At 38.7% G+C, this 17,202-nt stretch overlaps 2 protein-coding genes across 3 annotated transcripts; one reads left to right on the forward strand and one right to left on the reverse strand.

Annotated features, from left to right (window-relative positions):
- The first annotated feature begins 4,345 nt into the window (after positions 1-4,345).
- Positions 4,346-7,207, forward strand: LOC121768794 (probable acylpyruvase FAHD1, mitochondrial). The gene is made up of 7 exons (XM_042165346.1): positions 4,346-4,575; positions 4,661-4,826; positions 5,579-5,631; positions 5,830-5,892; positions 6,320-6,370; positions 6,470-6,587; positions 6,865-7,207. The coding sequence occupies exons 1-7, from the start codon at positions 4,462-4,464 to the stop codon at positions 6,975-6,977; spliced, it is 678 nt and encodes a 225-aa protein (XP_042021280.1). The 5' UTR covers positions 4,346-4,461; the 3' UTR covers positions 6,978-7,207.
- A 77-nt stretch (positions 7,208-7,284) lies between these two features.
- LOC121768792 (condensin-2 complex subunit H2-like) lies at positions 7,285-13,421 on the reverse strand. 2 transcript variants are annotated; one of them, XM_042165344.1, is made up of 11 exons: positions 13,082-13,419; positions 12,906-13,005; positions 12,428-12,534; positions 12,198-12,340; positions 11,662-12,112; positions 11,403-11,578; positions 11,142-11,333; positions 11,006-11,056; positions 10,712-10,813; positions 7,926-8,084; positions 7,285-7,858 (listed from the first exon to the last, which is right to left on the reverse strand). In XM_042165344.1, the coding sequence occupies exons 1-11, from the start codon at positions 13,269-13,271 to the stop codon at positions 7,511-7,513; spliced, it is 2,019 nt and encodes a 672-aa protein (XP_042021278.1). In that variant the 5' UTR covers positions 13,272-13,419; the 3' UTR covers positions 7,285-7,510. The 2 variants fall into 2 exon arrangements, 1 of the variants encoding a protein (XP_042021278.1); XR_006043416.1 differs by having other exon boundaries at positions 7,717-7,858; positions 7,926-8,128; positions 13,082-13,421.
- Positions 13,422-17,202: the final 3,781 nt, after the last annotated feature.

The raw sequence follows: 17,202 nt of genomic DNA on the forward strand, positions 1-17,202 counted from the left end.
TCTTTTTATTCAATATCAGCCTTTGATTTTTGGATCAAATAGTCCATATTAAGTCTCAATTTAGGATTAAGGTGATAAACTCAATAGAAGACGACCATATTCCCCTCTTATCGAACAATTATATTTCATTACGTCTTTTTTTAAGTATTTATTTTATTATACTATGTTAGTATTGCATTGGTCAAGTCGTCATGACTCATGTACAAGTGGAATTGTTATGCATAGTTAGAGCATGCGCAGCGGTGGAGTCCGTCGCCACCGCCGTCCACGCCGCTGGCACGGACGCCATCCGCCGCCGTTGCGCTCGCGCCGCTGGCACGGCGCTGCTCGATGTATCGAGCACGTCCGTGCCAGCGGACGCACACGTGGCGCGCTCCCATTCGTCAACGGCTTGACCGTTGCATTTAAACATTTTTTTATTTTTTTTTAAAATCGGTTTTTTATTAAAAAACCGATAAAAAATAAAAAAAAATTCACTTCCCCAAAAAAAATATATCCGTTTATAACCGTTTTTTACACCTTTTTAATTTTTTTTTCATTTTTTTTTACCCCAAAAATACACACTTTCATCTATAAACACCCCCAATTTAATTATGTAATTTTTAATTTTTAGGATTTTAATTATGTATTTTTTAATTTTATTTGTAATATTTATTATGGTTTTTAAATGGATTTTAATATTATGGAAATGTTATTGTTTAATTGAATTTTATATTAATTGTGCTCGTCCTTGCGAAAGAGCACAGTTGTGGGTGTTGTGCTCTTGCCAGAGAGCAGGCATGAATAGTACCGCCCGGGCCCACAGCCGTGCCGCTGGCAAGAGCACGGTTGTGGATGCTCTTAGTTGTTTTAGTTGTTTGAGTATTTAAATCCAATATAGACGGAGGGGGAGGGGGAGGCGGAGGGGGGTTATATTGCTAACTCAATACTTAATTGCTAACTATAACTAAATAATAGTTATTAGATATTTAAATTAAGGGCCTAGATCATCAGTTCTGAAATGTTAATGCAGTCGACAAAAAACGTCAATAAGGTATTAAGAGCATCCACATTCGTGCTCTTGCCAACGAGCATGGATGTGAGCCCGAACCCACTTTTACTCCCTACTCTTAGGCAAGAGCACAACACCCACATCAGTGCTCTTCCGCAAAGACAAGCTCAAGGGTCCTACCATTCTATTATTCAATTTAAATAAAAATATTTCCACAATATTAAAACACATTAAAAATAACCGGAATAATATTACAAATTACAAAAAAATTAAAAATTACATAATTAAAATCCTAAAAATTAAAATTTTCATAGTTAAAGTCTTAAAAATTAAAAATTACATAATTTAAATCCTAAAAATTAAAAATTACATAATTAAATTCATAAAATTAAAAAAATCCACTACTCGTGGCCGAATTTCGCCCAAATGTGTTTGATTAGGTCTTCTTGTAGCTAAACGTGAGTTCGGGTATCGCGCATTGTGTGCCTTGTTTCGATCCTCTCACCCACCGTCGTATGCACACCTCGGCGTGGGGGAGACCTCGCGGTTGAGTTTCCGGCTTCATCCTCGCGTAAAAGCTAGCCGCCCTCGGTCCTTCGTCGATTATAATCATGTTGTACAAGATAATACACGTGTACATGATGTCGGCGATATTTTTCACGTGCCACAGCCGAGACGGGGCCTTCACAATGTTGAATCGGGCTTGAAGGACCTCAAAAGCTCTTTCGACGTCTTTACGAGCGGACTCTTGACGCTGCGCAAAAAGAACTCGTCTCGGGTCTTGCGGGTTGCTGGGCGTCTTCACGAAAGTCGACCACCTTGGGTAGATACCATCGGCGAAATAGTTACCATTGACGGTGTAGTCGATCGCCGGTGCTACACCATTCAACACATCATTGAAGAGTGGTGAAGAATAGAGCACGTTCAAGTCGTTGTTGGATCCGGCAACACCGAAATATGCATGCCAAATCCATAGGCGGTAGTCGGCGACCGTTTGAAGGATAAGTGTTGGGCCGCCGCCTTTGTGGCCGCTTAAGTGTTGCCCCCTCCAAGCAGTCGGACAATTCTTCCACCTCCAATGCATGCAGTCAATGCTGCCAAGCATATCGAGAAAACCACCGACTATTTCGCGAAGACGAAGCAACCATTGACAATCATCGGTGGTGGGTGCCCGAAAGAATTCATCACCGAAAGCTGAACGAACTACATCACAAAAATTTTTAAGGCAAAGGATTCCAGTGGACTCACCGACATGCAAATACTCGTCGAAGAGGTCAGCCGTTTTCCCAGTAGCAAGTTGTCGGATGGCACACGTACACTTCTGCAACGCCGAGAGACTTTGCCGACCGGCTGCATGTGTGCTTGTTTGAAAGTATTCAACACGGGCGGACAATGTGTTGACAATACGCATAAACAAGCGTTTTGACATGCGAAAACGGCGCCGAAAGTAATCTTCCGGAAACTGCGGTTGGTCGGAAAAATAGTCGGCAACGAGCCTTTCGTTGGCTCTCTCCCAGTCACGATGGATGTATCGGCGAGTTGATCTAGTTGGTTGAGGATGAGGGGTGGGGGTATTCGCTGCGACATAGGCTTCATAGGCGGCACGATGTTGTTCATAGTATTCTTGTTCTTCGCGCTACGCTTCCGCAATGAGATGTGTGAAATCCATTTGAGGGTTTGAGTGAGAGAGGAAGATGTAGATATAAGTTGTATGAAAAAATATGAATGAAAGATTATTTGATGTGAAAAATGGATGATGAATGTATATTTATAGATGATTTTGGGGATAATAAAAAAAATCCAGAAAAACGGTAAAAAAACAGCCAGATTTTTGGGATTCTAAATATATATATATATATATTTTAATTTTTGGTATTATTTTCGATTTTTTTTAAAAAATTGAATTTCCAACGGAAATGACGTTGGTCAATCAGAACACGCCACGTCAGCTGCTTGCTGGCACGGACGTGCTCGATGCATCGAGCAGCGCCGCGCCAGCGGCAAGAGCGCAGCGGCGGGCAGCGGTGCCGTGCCGCTGGCACGGACGGACGAACAACGTCTTGCTCTCACCGCTGCGGATGCTCTAAGGTCAATTTACAACAAATTAGTTGTAAGTAACTTTTAAAAAATATCTCATAACTTTAAAACAAATTTAACTTTTTAGATTTAAATTTTTTTTTTCCCAACATATATCAAATTAAAGATAATTTCATAAGGATTATAACGAGATCTCACTTGCATATGTTCCGATGTCAAAATTTTAAAAAAATTACAATTTTTTCGTACAATATGTCAATATAATACATATTTCTCAAAACATTGTGTTGATATTTTCAAAAAAATATATTGACATTTTCATTTAAAACCCTAATTTAGTAGTTTTTTTATTTTTTTTAATTTGATTAATAAAAACGAAAATTATACGTGACAAATTGTAGACCACAAGTTTTCTAAAATTCTATTATTTTAAATTAGTTACAGTTAACAATTAAATGATAAGTTAGCAATTAAATGATTACCCTATAGACACGGATATGCTTGATTTGATGTACTAATAATTCTATTTATGCATTGTTACGTGTAATCTTTTCTTTCACTCATATCTGTTTAAGCGCATAATTTGATAATATTCCTATGTTCTTTAAAAATAAAATTATTATTTTTATTTTTATTTAAAAACTTTTCATAATAAATATAACTTATATACTTATTTTACTAAAAATACTATAATTACAATTTATATATATATATATATATATATATATATAGGATTGTGATCAATACCGAACCACTCTTAAACCTTAAACGCCGAACAACATCATTATATGATAACATGGAGTTCATTATAATGAACTAATAACAAACATATAATGAACTTCAGATTTCTAAATTATGCATGATGATGTCATTGTTTTTAAATATTAGAATTCCCTATAATGAACTACAAATAAAGTTGTAATGAACTTCGCATTATTATATAATGATGTGTTTGGCGTTTAGTGTTTAAAACTAGTTTGGTATATAATACAACCCTATATATATATATATATTACTTTGCATTAATATATGTACTCACAGTTAATATAAGTACTACTCCATCCGTCCCAGATAATTCGTCTCATTTTGATTGGGCACGAGTTTTAAGAAATGTAATAAAAAGTGAGTTGAAAAAGTTATGAAATGTGAGTCATACTTTTATATATTAGTTTCATAATAAAATGTGAGTAGGAATGAGTTAGTGGAATAAGAGATCCGTAAAAATAAAATAAGACAAATTATATGACACACACTAAAATAGAAAAATCTGGGACGGAGGAGCAATATTTAATAAATTCTAATAAAAAGATAAAGTAAAAACATAAAATCACCTAAACATCGAGTGATAGATCAGATTATCGCCGCCGTGGAGGAGGAGTAGCACTCTCTTCTTGCGTAGTAAAACCACCAAAGCAACACCAATTCATCGGAATATGGCCACGTCAGCTTCCGCGATTCAGAAGCTTCTGACCGTCGGAACCAAAATAATCGGTGTAGGTCGCAACTACGCCGCGTACGCCAAGGAACTCGGAAATGCTGTGCCTAAGGTTGTTTTTTCCCCGTTTTATATCATTTATCTGCATTTTTGTACTTCAAATTGTGCGTGATCTGGCATTTGATACTTGTTTAAAGGAGCCGGTGCTGTTTCTGAAGCCGACGACGTCGTATTTGGAGAACGGCGGTAAAATTGAGGTGCCAGAGCCGCTGGAGGGGCTGGATCATGAGGTCGAGCTGGCGGTGGTTATCGGTCAACGCGCCCGTGACGTGCCGGAGGCCACTGCGATGGACTACGTTGGAGGTATTTATTGTGATCAAAATTCAATTTATTGTTAATCGGATGGTATGATTCCTCTATTGGAAAACGTTTTTTTTTGTACCTGTTGTTCTGAAATGATTAATGTGCACACGTATGTTGGTGATGTCAATTTAACTTCTTCGTGCGGAATTTGGGGGTAATGTGCAAGAATTTGATGAGATACATTATGGAAGATATGATGCTATCATGCTCATGTGGGGATTTTCACATTGGAGAGTTGGGATTTATGTTTTTGGAGTTGTTAGAGGATTCTGGATGCACTCAACAATTCAACATCTTGAATCTATTGAGATGCATATAACTGAGTGTTACGTGGTCTAGACGTTTCTTTTCCAATTCTTGCTGTATATGTCAATACCTTCCCACATTATTAAGCGAGCAGCAGAAAGAGAGATATGATTGCATATGCACATCTTAGAGAATGGTAGCTTATTTAGACATTAGATCACATGTGGTGAGAATCTAAAGTAGAAATCGTTGCTAGTTGCGAGAATTGCGTTATGGATGGAATATTCATGCTCAATCATAAGTATGGGTGGCCTGGGTCCATATGGATGGCTTGCCGGTCTTGTTTTCTCATTCTTGCTAGAACAAAAGGGAAAGCTAGGGATAATAAATAGCTTGTATTATCCATGATTTTGCAGGATCTTAAATTTATGTGTATCTTGCTTGATCATGATGTTCAATAATTATCTTAGGATTCTGTTCTTAGTGCTGACACTCTTGTGTTTCAGGTTATGCTCTTGCTTTGGATATGACTGCAAGGGAGATCCAATCTGTTGCTAAGGTATGTGTGCTGTTACGTTGGATAAAGTGTGCTCAACACAAAAACTGTCATTTGAAGTGTGTTTTTGTCTTCCTTGTAAATTAAAACATCTGCTCTAGGTTCTTTTTGTGCACAAGTTATTAGCATTGGAGTTCTCCTCGTGTTTGTGTCTTTTTCAAGTGCATTTATATTTTTCACCGATTTTATTTTGTGCCAAAGTCTGCAGGTCTTCCGTGGTCTGCAGCTAAGGGGCAAGATACCTTCACCCCAATCAGCTATGTTGTAAGGACTCATCATTATACTTTTGTCCCCCATTTCTTGATTTAAAACTACTACGTGCTTCCTAGTTAGTTGTTTCTTGTATTGATATATTATTTGGATAGGAGCATATTGAATCGATCTAGTATAATACTATTTCATAAGATTGACTCTTTTCTGATCCTTGTGACCATCTGTGTTATTTCTTTTCTTTTCTCATTTCCTTTGGGTGGGTTGTTTTATGGATTTTGTTTCTAAAGTGAACCAAATGTTGTGGTTTCCCTGCAAAGACTAGTGGCAGAAGAGTGTGGTTGAAGAATGAATTGGCTTTATTATGTTCATGTATAGCAATTTTTTTGTGATATACTTAGATTTATGGGGTCCTTTATTTATAAGCACTAATTTGTTGTAAGATGCTTTACATCTAAGTTTTTTTATTGTATCTGCACAGTTGCCAAAATCCATGTTGCCAGACCCTCACAACATAGAACTCTGGTTGAAGGTACTAGATGTTGTTTAGTACTGTTAGCTCCTTATTCTTTAGTCTACACTTAACCCACTTCCTTTATATTGCTTTCACCAATAAAACCTTTCTTTGTAGGTTGATGGACAAATTCGGCAAAAAGGATCGACGAGTGATATGATATTTAAGATCCCATTCTTGATTAGCCACATCAGCTCTCTCTTTACGCTTCTTGAAGGCGATGTCATTTTGACAGGTATGCGTCATAACATGAATCAGCAGTTGCTGTTTTACTACATAAATGTACATATGAAAGTTGTCTCAATGAAACCATTGGATTCAAAATATACTTAAGAGTTGAGAGGTGGAGTACTTTTCTACTAGTGCTAAAAATAGGCATATTAGAGAGACACTTAAAGCACAACTTTCTCCATCAAACATTATCAATTTATCATTCTCTCTCACACACACAACAGAGTATTGTGATTCCTGTAAACTCAATTGGTCTGTGGTATTATTATTTCCCTCTGCAGGAACTCCTAAAGGTGTTGGCCCTGTTAAGATAGGTCAAAGAATTGAAGCTGGAATTACTGACATTTTGGACATTCATTTCGATGTTGAAAGACGCAATAGAGCGATCCATTGATGAACCAAATACATTCATTCCTACAGCAGTTAAAGACCCCCTTCTTGCATTTGCTTGTCATTATCTTCCCTAAGTTTCAAAATCTAACAATCAACGAAACATGTGTAATGGCTTTGGGAAGACTGGGAATTTATCCCACCATGAAATGATAACTGCTCCTTTTGAGACCTACAGACTATGTAGAGGTTTTTATTCGAAATTTATAGAATAAAAGGAACTTTGTTGATCTACGTGAATGCTATTTGGCTGGTGATTATTGTCAAGACTTGTACACTCCTAAAAACAAGCAATTGTTGAAATCTCAAAATAGTCGTGAAATAATGCAATGTACTATTCTTCCAGTTAAAATGATACAAAGTCAAATATTATTACATACACATTAGCTTTCACTTGGTTAAGTCAATATCCTAAAACTGACATGCAACATCCTCATCCCTCTTCCACCTCCACCTCCCTGCAAGTATATAAATTCGTTGTCCACTTGGATTTCTGGTAGAGGATGCATAGCTGCATCTTTCTACTAGGTAGAATCATTATCCCTCTAAGTTAATGTCTAACGGTGCAACTATAGGCGATTTTCGTCTCTTCTTGCCTTCAGGGGTGCATCGAGCTTTGCTGGATTTTCTTATGCTTATGGAGAATCTGCAGCTTGAGGGATACCCCTGAGGTGATGATGCGACGCAGTTTTCCTTGCCCTTGGTCTTGACTTTGGCATGTCTTCTCACTAAAGGAGACTTGGCTCTCTTTTTAGATGACTGAAGAAGGATTCCCTTTTTCCTCTTATTCTTGAGCAATTGGAGATGGAATGGATTCTCGTCCGAGTGGCAAGTCGACGTGCTGGCTTGGATGCTTCTCACCAGATCAATGTCTCCGTTGTTCACCTGAAAAGTTGAGGCTGTAGTCAAGACTCATCTCCTTACTATGAACGCAGGAAAGTTAATTTTTTACCAGTTGCAGAAGAGCTGAAAAGGTTCTAGCAACATCATGCTTCTCTTGGCCTTTGACTACGTCACCAAATGACAAGGCCTTCCCAGCATCTCCTTCCGTGGATAGCTTATCAAGAACTCTATCACCATATTTGTGAATATCGAATGGTGGGCGTGCTTCCTGAAGATGACATAAATTGATGCTGTTCTCTGATACACAACACACTGATACGAACCTCTATTATTATTATTATTATTTAGTTTAGATATTATAGGGATTTAGCATATCTTTTTCTATATCTTTGTTTTCTTGTTCATTAAGTCAGTAGCATTATAAATAGGATAGACTGTTATCTTTTTTATTCATTCAATCAATTAATGAAATATTTTCTCTCCCAAAGATAACGTGTGTTTTCCAATCCTAATTTTGGATTCCCTCCGCCGATCCTAATTGGACGTCGGAGTATTCTATCAATCGCCGAGTTATCTGCCCGACGGGAGCGACTCCCGCGCACAGAAACTCTGCAATCGTCCGCCGAGCTTGTTGGCCGCCGGAAATTTATCTCCACCGCCGAGCGAAACTCGCCGCCGGTGCTTGTTAAGGGAAACGCCCTTAACAACTGGTGCTTTCATTGAGAGCTGACCCTCCCATCATCTCGAACCGAAGCTACACCGCTGCCCGACGGAAACCATTCCGCGCACAGCAACTGCTTTGGTTGTCGAGTCCCGCCTGTCCGCCGGACAACTCTACTTCTGCAACGCCCGACGGGAAGGATTCCCGCGTGCCGCATTGAAGTCTGACGATATCATCCACCACAGCCACGCCTCAATCCATCAACATGTCGTACGCATACACCGACCCCCACCATTTGTCACACAGCTACACCGAAGTTGGGCGCCGTGCAAAATACCACCGGGATACGCAACCGCCTCACCAAATGGAGTCGGTCCAGATCCGCCACCCTACCTGTTGGGATCCTCCCGGTAACCGATCACTCAAGGATTTCGATCCCTATGACCCTCCACCGACGCGACAACCCTCTTGTTGGGAACCACCGCCTCACCGGACATCGCAGGGGTACTCGGATTATGATCAACCACCGCCGCGTCCACCTAGTTGCTGGGATCCGCCCAGACATCGAACCAATCGTCGTTGTCCACTATTGCCCGTGCGTCGTTCTACCTGGGAGGAACAACCATCTTGTTTGGAACCGGACAAGTCACATCCCTATCAGCCTGATAGAAGCCAGTACGTGAGCCGCCAGCCTCGGCGCCACCATCTGCCATCATACCAGCCACCACCCAATCAACCTACCGACCCCCTAGATTGGCAACAGCCGAACCAACCCCGCCGCAGCTACCACCCGTCTGGAGAGCCACAGCAGTTCAACCAATCTCCGAGTCACCACACAACGATGCTGCCTGCAGCTGCCCGGACCCGATCCGGCTCTGTGAACCTGCCTCAAAAGTCCAGACAGTTTAGGGATTCGAGGCAACAGCGTGGTCTCCCCAATAATCCCGAACTCATGGTTCGATCACTTACACCTGTCCAACAAGCGGCCTTAGACGATTACAATGAGAAATTACGGATTTATAGAATGGAGCAAGCCGCTCTTCTCGCCCACGTGAATGCATTGTTTGAGGAGAATATTGATGACAATAATCTAGTTGAGGATGTTCCCAACAATGCCGCTAACAATGGGGGCGCTAATCTTGATGTTCCAAACGACGAGGCCATGGAAGAGATCGTCAAGACCGACAATACGCCGCTGCAAGTGCTTGTCGGGGCATATGATGAGAAGATTGGTGAAGAAGAGGAGCTTGGTGATTTCGAGGACTCCATATTAGAGACAGCAGCAAATAAGACCGGGGATCGTGTTGCTGTCAGTTTGGATATAGGATCTGTATCAAACATTGCCATTAGATTGCCTAGTGAGAAACGAGTAAGGAAAAAGGAGGAAGAGGAATCGTTAGACAAAGATGAGGGGGAAGATTCTACTGACGAAGGGAAGAATGTCGTCGACTCATCCAATGTTGTTCGAGGGCAATCCAAAAATGATGTTTGGAATTCTTGGGGTGAAAATGAAGGTGCGATGTTGAGAAAACTTTTCAAAGATTCACTGGCTGTTGATGAAAGGAAATTTACATTTGATTCGGTGATTGATGACAAGAGTGGTGATCTTCTTGATCCAACACAATGGGAGTTCGAGATAAAGGGTGGGGTACGAAATGGATCTGCATTGGCTCGAATACAGCGATCGTGCATATTTACATTTGATCCCGGAGGAGATAAATCGCCGAAGCTTCTGCTTTCAACTCTCCTTTTTGCTTCGTGGTTCCCACCTTGAGGACAAGGTGGATTTTAACCGTGGGGGAGTTGATACGAACCTCTATTATTATTATTATTATTTAGTTTAGATATTATAGGGATTTAGCATATCTTTTTCTATATCTTTGTTTTCTTGTTCATTAAGTCAGTAGCATTATAAATAGGATAGACTGTTATCTTTTTTATTCATTCAATCAATTAATGAAATATTTTCTCTCCCAAAGATAACGTGTGTTTTCCAATCCTAATTTTGGATTCCCTCCGCCGATCCTAATTGGACGTCGGAGTATTCTATCAATCGCCGAGTTATCTGCCCGACGGGAGCGACTCCCGCGCACAGAAACTCTGCAATCGTCCGCCGAGCTTGTTGGCCGCCGGAAATTTATCTCCACCGCCGAGCGAAACTCGCCGCCGGTGCTTGTTAAGGGAAACGCCCTTAACACACACACACACACATAATTTTTAGTAAATTTACTCACTTGCTCTTCCAGACTGTGGTCAATTCTCTGTTTCCAAGAAGAAACTCGAGCAGCTAATTCTGTCTGCTTCTCGTTTTCAGCAAGGGTTTCAAGAAGCGCATCCTACAATGACAGATCAACAAGGGTGAACAACATCAAAAGGAATTTAACGCTGCTCTAGTGATTTGAATATATATGATAATAAGTCTTAAATCCCTCAAAAAAAATCAAATTATTCAAATCCAACAGAAAAGTTTCCCTAAAATAGCAATATCTATCATTTCAATGGAGGGAGGCTGCATAAGAGGTCCTCACCAAGTGAGAACGACACAGATCTTCAAGGTTTGCATGAGCGTCCACATTTTCCTGCATAGGTACGAGAGGCTTAAAAGGTAGCCCACAAGATTCTGTTACTAGTGCATTGAGCTAAGAAAAATAAAAACAACCAAACCTTTTCTTGACAAGGAGGTTCATTTTCATGGTTGAATGTTTTATCCGGCATGTCAAAATACGATGGCCCAATATCTGGATCTTCACTCTTATATCCGTTGTCTTCATATCCATTGTCGTCAGTATTGCTTTCAGGATTGGAAGAGGTGGTGTCCTTTGTTCTTTTCTCCCCCAGAACTAGTGATTGCCGCAGCTGCAGAGAGCAGTTAGTTCATGAAATCAAAGAAAGTTAACTGGCAAACATAATCATCAAAGCAGCAACCTTCTCATATAGGGATACAGAATCTGATCTTCCAAGTTTTTCGGAGGCATGTAATTTTGCTTCCCAGACTTCATTTAGTTCAGGGCTAACAAGACTACCCTGTTTCGCAAGTGGGAATTCCGCAGTCAAAGATTGATGCTTCCTTGAACCAACATTTAGCCTCATTTTACCTTTCACTGCATGACAGAAGTATGAGATCAGAAATGCATTTTACATATCAATTTCAGTGTGCATCAGATTAAAGTAGAAAATCAAGAACCTTTTTTATAAGGTTTAACTTTCAAGTTTCCTGGTTCATGGGGATTTAAAGGTTTCCATGGATCATGATCATCATCATCATCATCGGAGTCATTGAAGTCTCCAGGTTCGGAATATGCATCTCCCATTCCAAATCCATCATCTTGGTCTGCAAAACCACAAGCAGGAGGTGTATGCCCAGTATTGCAGTCCTTAGATTCAAATCTTTGATAAACACGAGGTGACTGGAACATATTTGCATCATTTTGCTTTTTAGCAGACTGCTTTTGAGCAGTTCCCCCAGTTTGTCTTGATGGAGACAGAAAGCTCTTACGGCCCTTAGAAGTTACGGAGCTCACCCTATGAGCATTTATTGGCTCTTTACCAGCTTTAGAATCAAGAAATTTGTCAACAGCAACGGCATCACAAGAGTCCAGCAGAATGAAATCCCGGTAAAGATCACATGTCGCTAACTGTAACAATAAAAATCATCCATTATTTTTGGATTCGGATGTGAAGAATTAGTGCACAAATACCAAACAAGTAACATTACTCTACCAGATACGACTCCAGTTCCCCAGCATCACCACCAGCATCCAAGCATTCACCTTCTAGCACAACTATATTTGCAGGGGGGCGCATAAAATGACTGGGCGGGACATCTCTACAGATTGCATCATCCTGCAAGTTCTTTGTATCAACTGCAATGTGAATAGACCACACGTCATCAATTAGCATTTCACAAAATACTTTCACAACTGCAAGGCAGAAACATGTAAACAACCTACCAGGTATATCATCTAAACCCCAAAAAGGGTCATCCCCTTCTTCTTTTGCACTACATGCACCAGTTGAATCTGGCTGAGTAGATGGACTTTCTTCTTGATTTTCTTGACTGTAAGAACAAACATAATCATGTTATTTTCCAACATGAAAGTTATTTGTTACTCTTCAACATATGTTTAGCGTTTTAGCAATCAAACCTCCAACTGAAATTCAATTTAATATCTACTGAAGCCCTATCAAGAAATCATTGTTTTATAATGAGAAACAGCCTGAATTTTTTTGTGAACCAAGTCAATAGAAATGAATCAGTTACTGCCATCATCTCTCCCTGCTCAATACTAACTATGAACCAAACTTTTCTGAAGTACTGCAAACATTGCAAGCAAGCATTCACTAAATGCAGGAAATCAAACAAGAGCTACATGTATATAAGCCTTAAAATAATATCCCAATTAAGCAAAACAATATAAAAAGTCTAACCTTTTCTTTGAGATGAAATCCAATGCATGGATAACCAATGAATACAAATACTCCACTTTCCTACTATACACCTGCACCGACCCCTGAAGCAGCAAAGCAGCTGCAAAAATTCCACCCAACGAAAAATAATTCAATAAACAAAAAAACTCGAGATAAAATCACATTTTTTGCCCTACCTTCCGCGAAATTCACAGATAAATCGGCATCGTCCTCGCTTGAGATATGTCCGGAGCAAATCTTGAGCAAGTATTCCTCCAAATTCTTCGCCAAATCGACGGTCCAGTTCGACTCTAGGTCGCGGAGAGGCCGCACCGTCTGCAGAAATCTCCCGGAGGAAGATTCGAGGCTGTCGAAATCGGCATTCATCTTCTGCAGATAAAGTACAATCCTTCCATCAGTTCTAATACTCAGCAAGGTGCTCCCATTCCAAGAAATCTAGGGTCCTCAAGATTGGGAATTTTGATGTGGTGTGCTTCTCTGCTTCTGTATGTGTGGCTGTGTGTGAGAGAGAAAAGAGTGGGTGTGAAATTTGAAATTTTCTACGAAATATTTTTCCCGCTGCTACTTTGACCCGATTGGTCATATTTCAAATTAAATCAAATTAAGAGTAGATTATTTTTAACTATTTTTATGATTGATTAAGGAATTCATTTATTTTCGCGGTAACTGCTTTTAAAGTCACGAACTTTCTAAGAATTCCGGTTTTTTCCACGAACTTTAAAAGGTTCGTGTAATATCACGAACTTTATAGTCGGTTGCCGTTTTCCCATTTCGGGTTTTCCAGCAGTTTTCCAGCAGTGTAGGTCGCCACGTGGATTATTTTTCTGACGTGGCAATGACATGGAATTTTTTTTACTTCCCCAATCTAAGAGGATCAGCAATGGCGCGGAATTCCTGGCGGAATTCCCAAAAACACCTCTTGCCACGTCATACGGATTTCCCACTGCACTGCCACGTCATAAGGAATTCCCGCTGGACATTGGCGGACATCCCCAAGGACTTCTCACAATTAAAAAAATTTAATACAATAAACGGGAATTCCGAGCGGACGTCCATGGGAGTCAACGCAATAGCGGACGTCCGCACGCCCGTCGTGACGGAATTCCGCGAAACTACGGTGTCCTCGGCGGAATTCCGTATCCGTGCATACGCACAATGGCGGACGTCCGCCGCGGAATTCCGGCACGGCGGGATGGGCGCCATTGCTGATGCTCTAACTCCTCCGCATCTGAATTCACGCTGCCTGCCCACCTGCGAGGAATTGAGAGAGAACAATTTTTTGAGCCGACCACCACAGACCACGACGACCGACGACTCTTAGCCGCCGACCACGACGACCGACGACTCTTAGCCGCCGACCACGACGGACGACATCCACAAAACGACGCCGTCGAGCAGCAGCAACACAGGGGACGCAACGATTGCAGCAGCGATTCACTTTCCATGGCGCCAACCCCATACAATTCTCTCAAAATTTAAAATATATAGTCCTTTTTAATATGAGTGAACTACATAATGATATGTGATATTTCACTTTCGCACATAAATGGTATCTGATCTTTATTTTATATCGTTTTTTATACCCCATGACAAAAATAACCCTGGGTACCAAACATGTGATTTTTTTTTTGTTACGGAGGACATTTTTGGAAATTTCAATTAAATAGTACAAAAAATGTGATTTTTTTTCCTTTCTTATTTTTTTTTTCTTCTTTAGTTTCTTATTCTTTCTTTTTTCTTCATTTTCTTCTTTCTTTTTAGTATTTTATCTTCATTTCTTCTTTCTTTTTTCTCCTTAGTTTATGTTTCCTCTTTTTTCTTTTCTCTTCTTTCTTTTTAGTGTTTTATACATACATCTTATTGTATTCATGATAAAAATCAAGAACAAAACACCTAATTAAATTAATTGTTTAAATTAATTAAATCAATTGAATATTTTATTAAATTATTTTATACTCATTTTAGGGTTGAAACACCTAACTAAAAATATTCAACTCTTTATATCATTACGAATACAATTCACAATTTTAATTTTTTATTAAGACTATATTGATTAGTTATTAATTTAATAAAATAATAAAAATAATTGTTATTATTATATAATATTATATGATTCACAATTTATTGTATAATTATTTATTAATTACTACTAGTTTTTATATTATAGCAATAATATTATTATAATAAAAATATAATTATAATTATAATTATATTCAAGTATATTTGAATGATATTAAAAAATAAATTAATTCTTAATTTATAACATTAAAATAATAATATTAATATTGATTAATAATAATAGTATAAAAGTGAGGAGAATGAAAGAAGATATTATAATATTTAATTCTTAATTTATAACATTAAAATAATAATATTAATATTGATTAATAATAATAGTATAAAAGTGAGGAGAATGAAAGAAGATATTATAATATCACTTTTGGTACTAGTTTTGTTTATGTCTAAAATATCCTCCATGACACTGATGAACTCGTAGTTTAGCAAGTATTTTGGATGTTTAACATGAATATTTCAGTGTTTTGTAGCATATTACTTGAGTTTGCACCCATTATCCACTATTTAGGTGTTTTGATGAGTTTGTCGAGTGTTTGAAGTTAAAACATGTGAAAATGAGTTGAAAAGGAGTTCGGGGCTGGATTACAAAGAGTTTGCCTGACGGGGCGCTCGATCTAGTTAACAATCGCCCGACCGGGCATTTTGGAAGGGATTGCGAATCAAGAGATTTCGCCCGACCGGGCGTTTTAGCGACCTGAAATCGCCCGGCCGGGCGATTTGTGCGAAACATTACAAATGCTTTATTTCCGCCCCCGGGTATAAAAGGCACCTAGGTTTTCGACACCAGACACATTAGACGCCCCCCAGAAGCAGTTTGTGAAGATTTGAGAGCGGATTTGAGAGACAAGGAGTCCCAATCCTCAACAAGGTTGAAGACGAAGACGAATTGTCGTTCAATCCATCCTTGTGAGTATTTTCATTAGTTTTCTTGTTCAACTCAATGTTTATGGATTGTTCTTGTGTTTTTGAGTTGAATATGAGTAGCTAAATCTTTTGTAGAGTTTTGGTGAAGACTACAATGAACACTTGTGATTAATTTAATAGCTTTTGATTACCTACGCTCTTGAGATTATTTTGTTTCATTCTTATGCCTTTTCAATTCAGTTGCTTAGCTACCAATTGAATATGTTGACCTAGATTTGTGTAATCGAGAGATACCGGTTTAGGATTGATAAAAGAATGAGCAACGCCTAGATAATTTGCATTCGAGAGAAGGGATTCTAGAGTGAGGGCTTGGATCTTTTGTTTAAAGGAGTTAATTGTGAAGTATTAGAAGGAGACTTCAATATTAATAGTTAATCAACGGGTTGAGTGCACTCGAGAGGGGGCTTAGCCTAGACTAGCGACTTTCCTACTAATCCTAGAGACTTCAATGGGTAATCAAAGTTGTTGACTTATTTACATTGTGGGTATTGTAGTCGGATCCAAAGCTCTACCTCGTTCTCTTATTTGAAACTTGCTCTTTTGTCTCTTGTTTTACTTTGTTTATGTTTACATACTAAAACCAAACCTTTGATTTGTCTAGATAGTAGTTAACATCGGTCTATGGTACTTGAGTTTATACAATTTGTCTTTGTGGGATACGATACTCTTGTTTGCTCTGTGCTACACTAGCCCCGTACACTTGCGGGAATTTCTTGTGTTAAAATAAGTTGAGTAAGACACAAATGGAAAAATACATTTGTTTAAAGGGCATTTTTGGGTGAAAATCTTATCAAGTACTAAAAATGTGATTAATTGGTACAAAAAACGATATAAAATAAAGATCAAGTATAATTTATGTGCGAAAGTGAAAGATCATGTACCATTTATGTAGTTCAGTCTTAATATAAAGAGTGAACCACAAAATTAGCCCCTATGTAAACGTTGGAGGTACTCATGTTTCAAAAATGCACCAAACGTCTCTATGTATGGGTATAATATCATTCGAAGTCCCTTTTCACTATTTACGGTCTTTCATGCCCTTCTCATTCTCAATTTATTTCCAAAATGCCACTCCAAGGGCATTAATGTATTTCCATTATTTCACATATTCCTATTCCTAGAATAAAGTAGTTTTAAAAGAGTGTGGGGAAAATAATTTTTATATATTATTAGTATACTTTAATCTTTATTAGTATTTTTAAGAAAAATAATTGGAGAATAAAATATATTTAACTACCATGAAAACATTCGATGATAATATGTGTATTATAATTTATAGTATTTATAATTTATTGGT

Source organism: Salvia splendens, chromosome 15 (assembly GCF_004379255.2).
Source record: "Salvia splendens isolate huo1 chromosome 15, SspV2, whole genome shotgun sequence".
In the NCBI taxonomy this organism is placed as follows: Eukaryota; Viridiplantae; Streptophyta; class Magnoliopsida; order Lamiales; family Lamiaceae; genus Salvia; species Salvia splendens.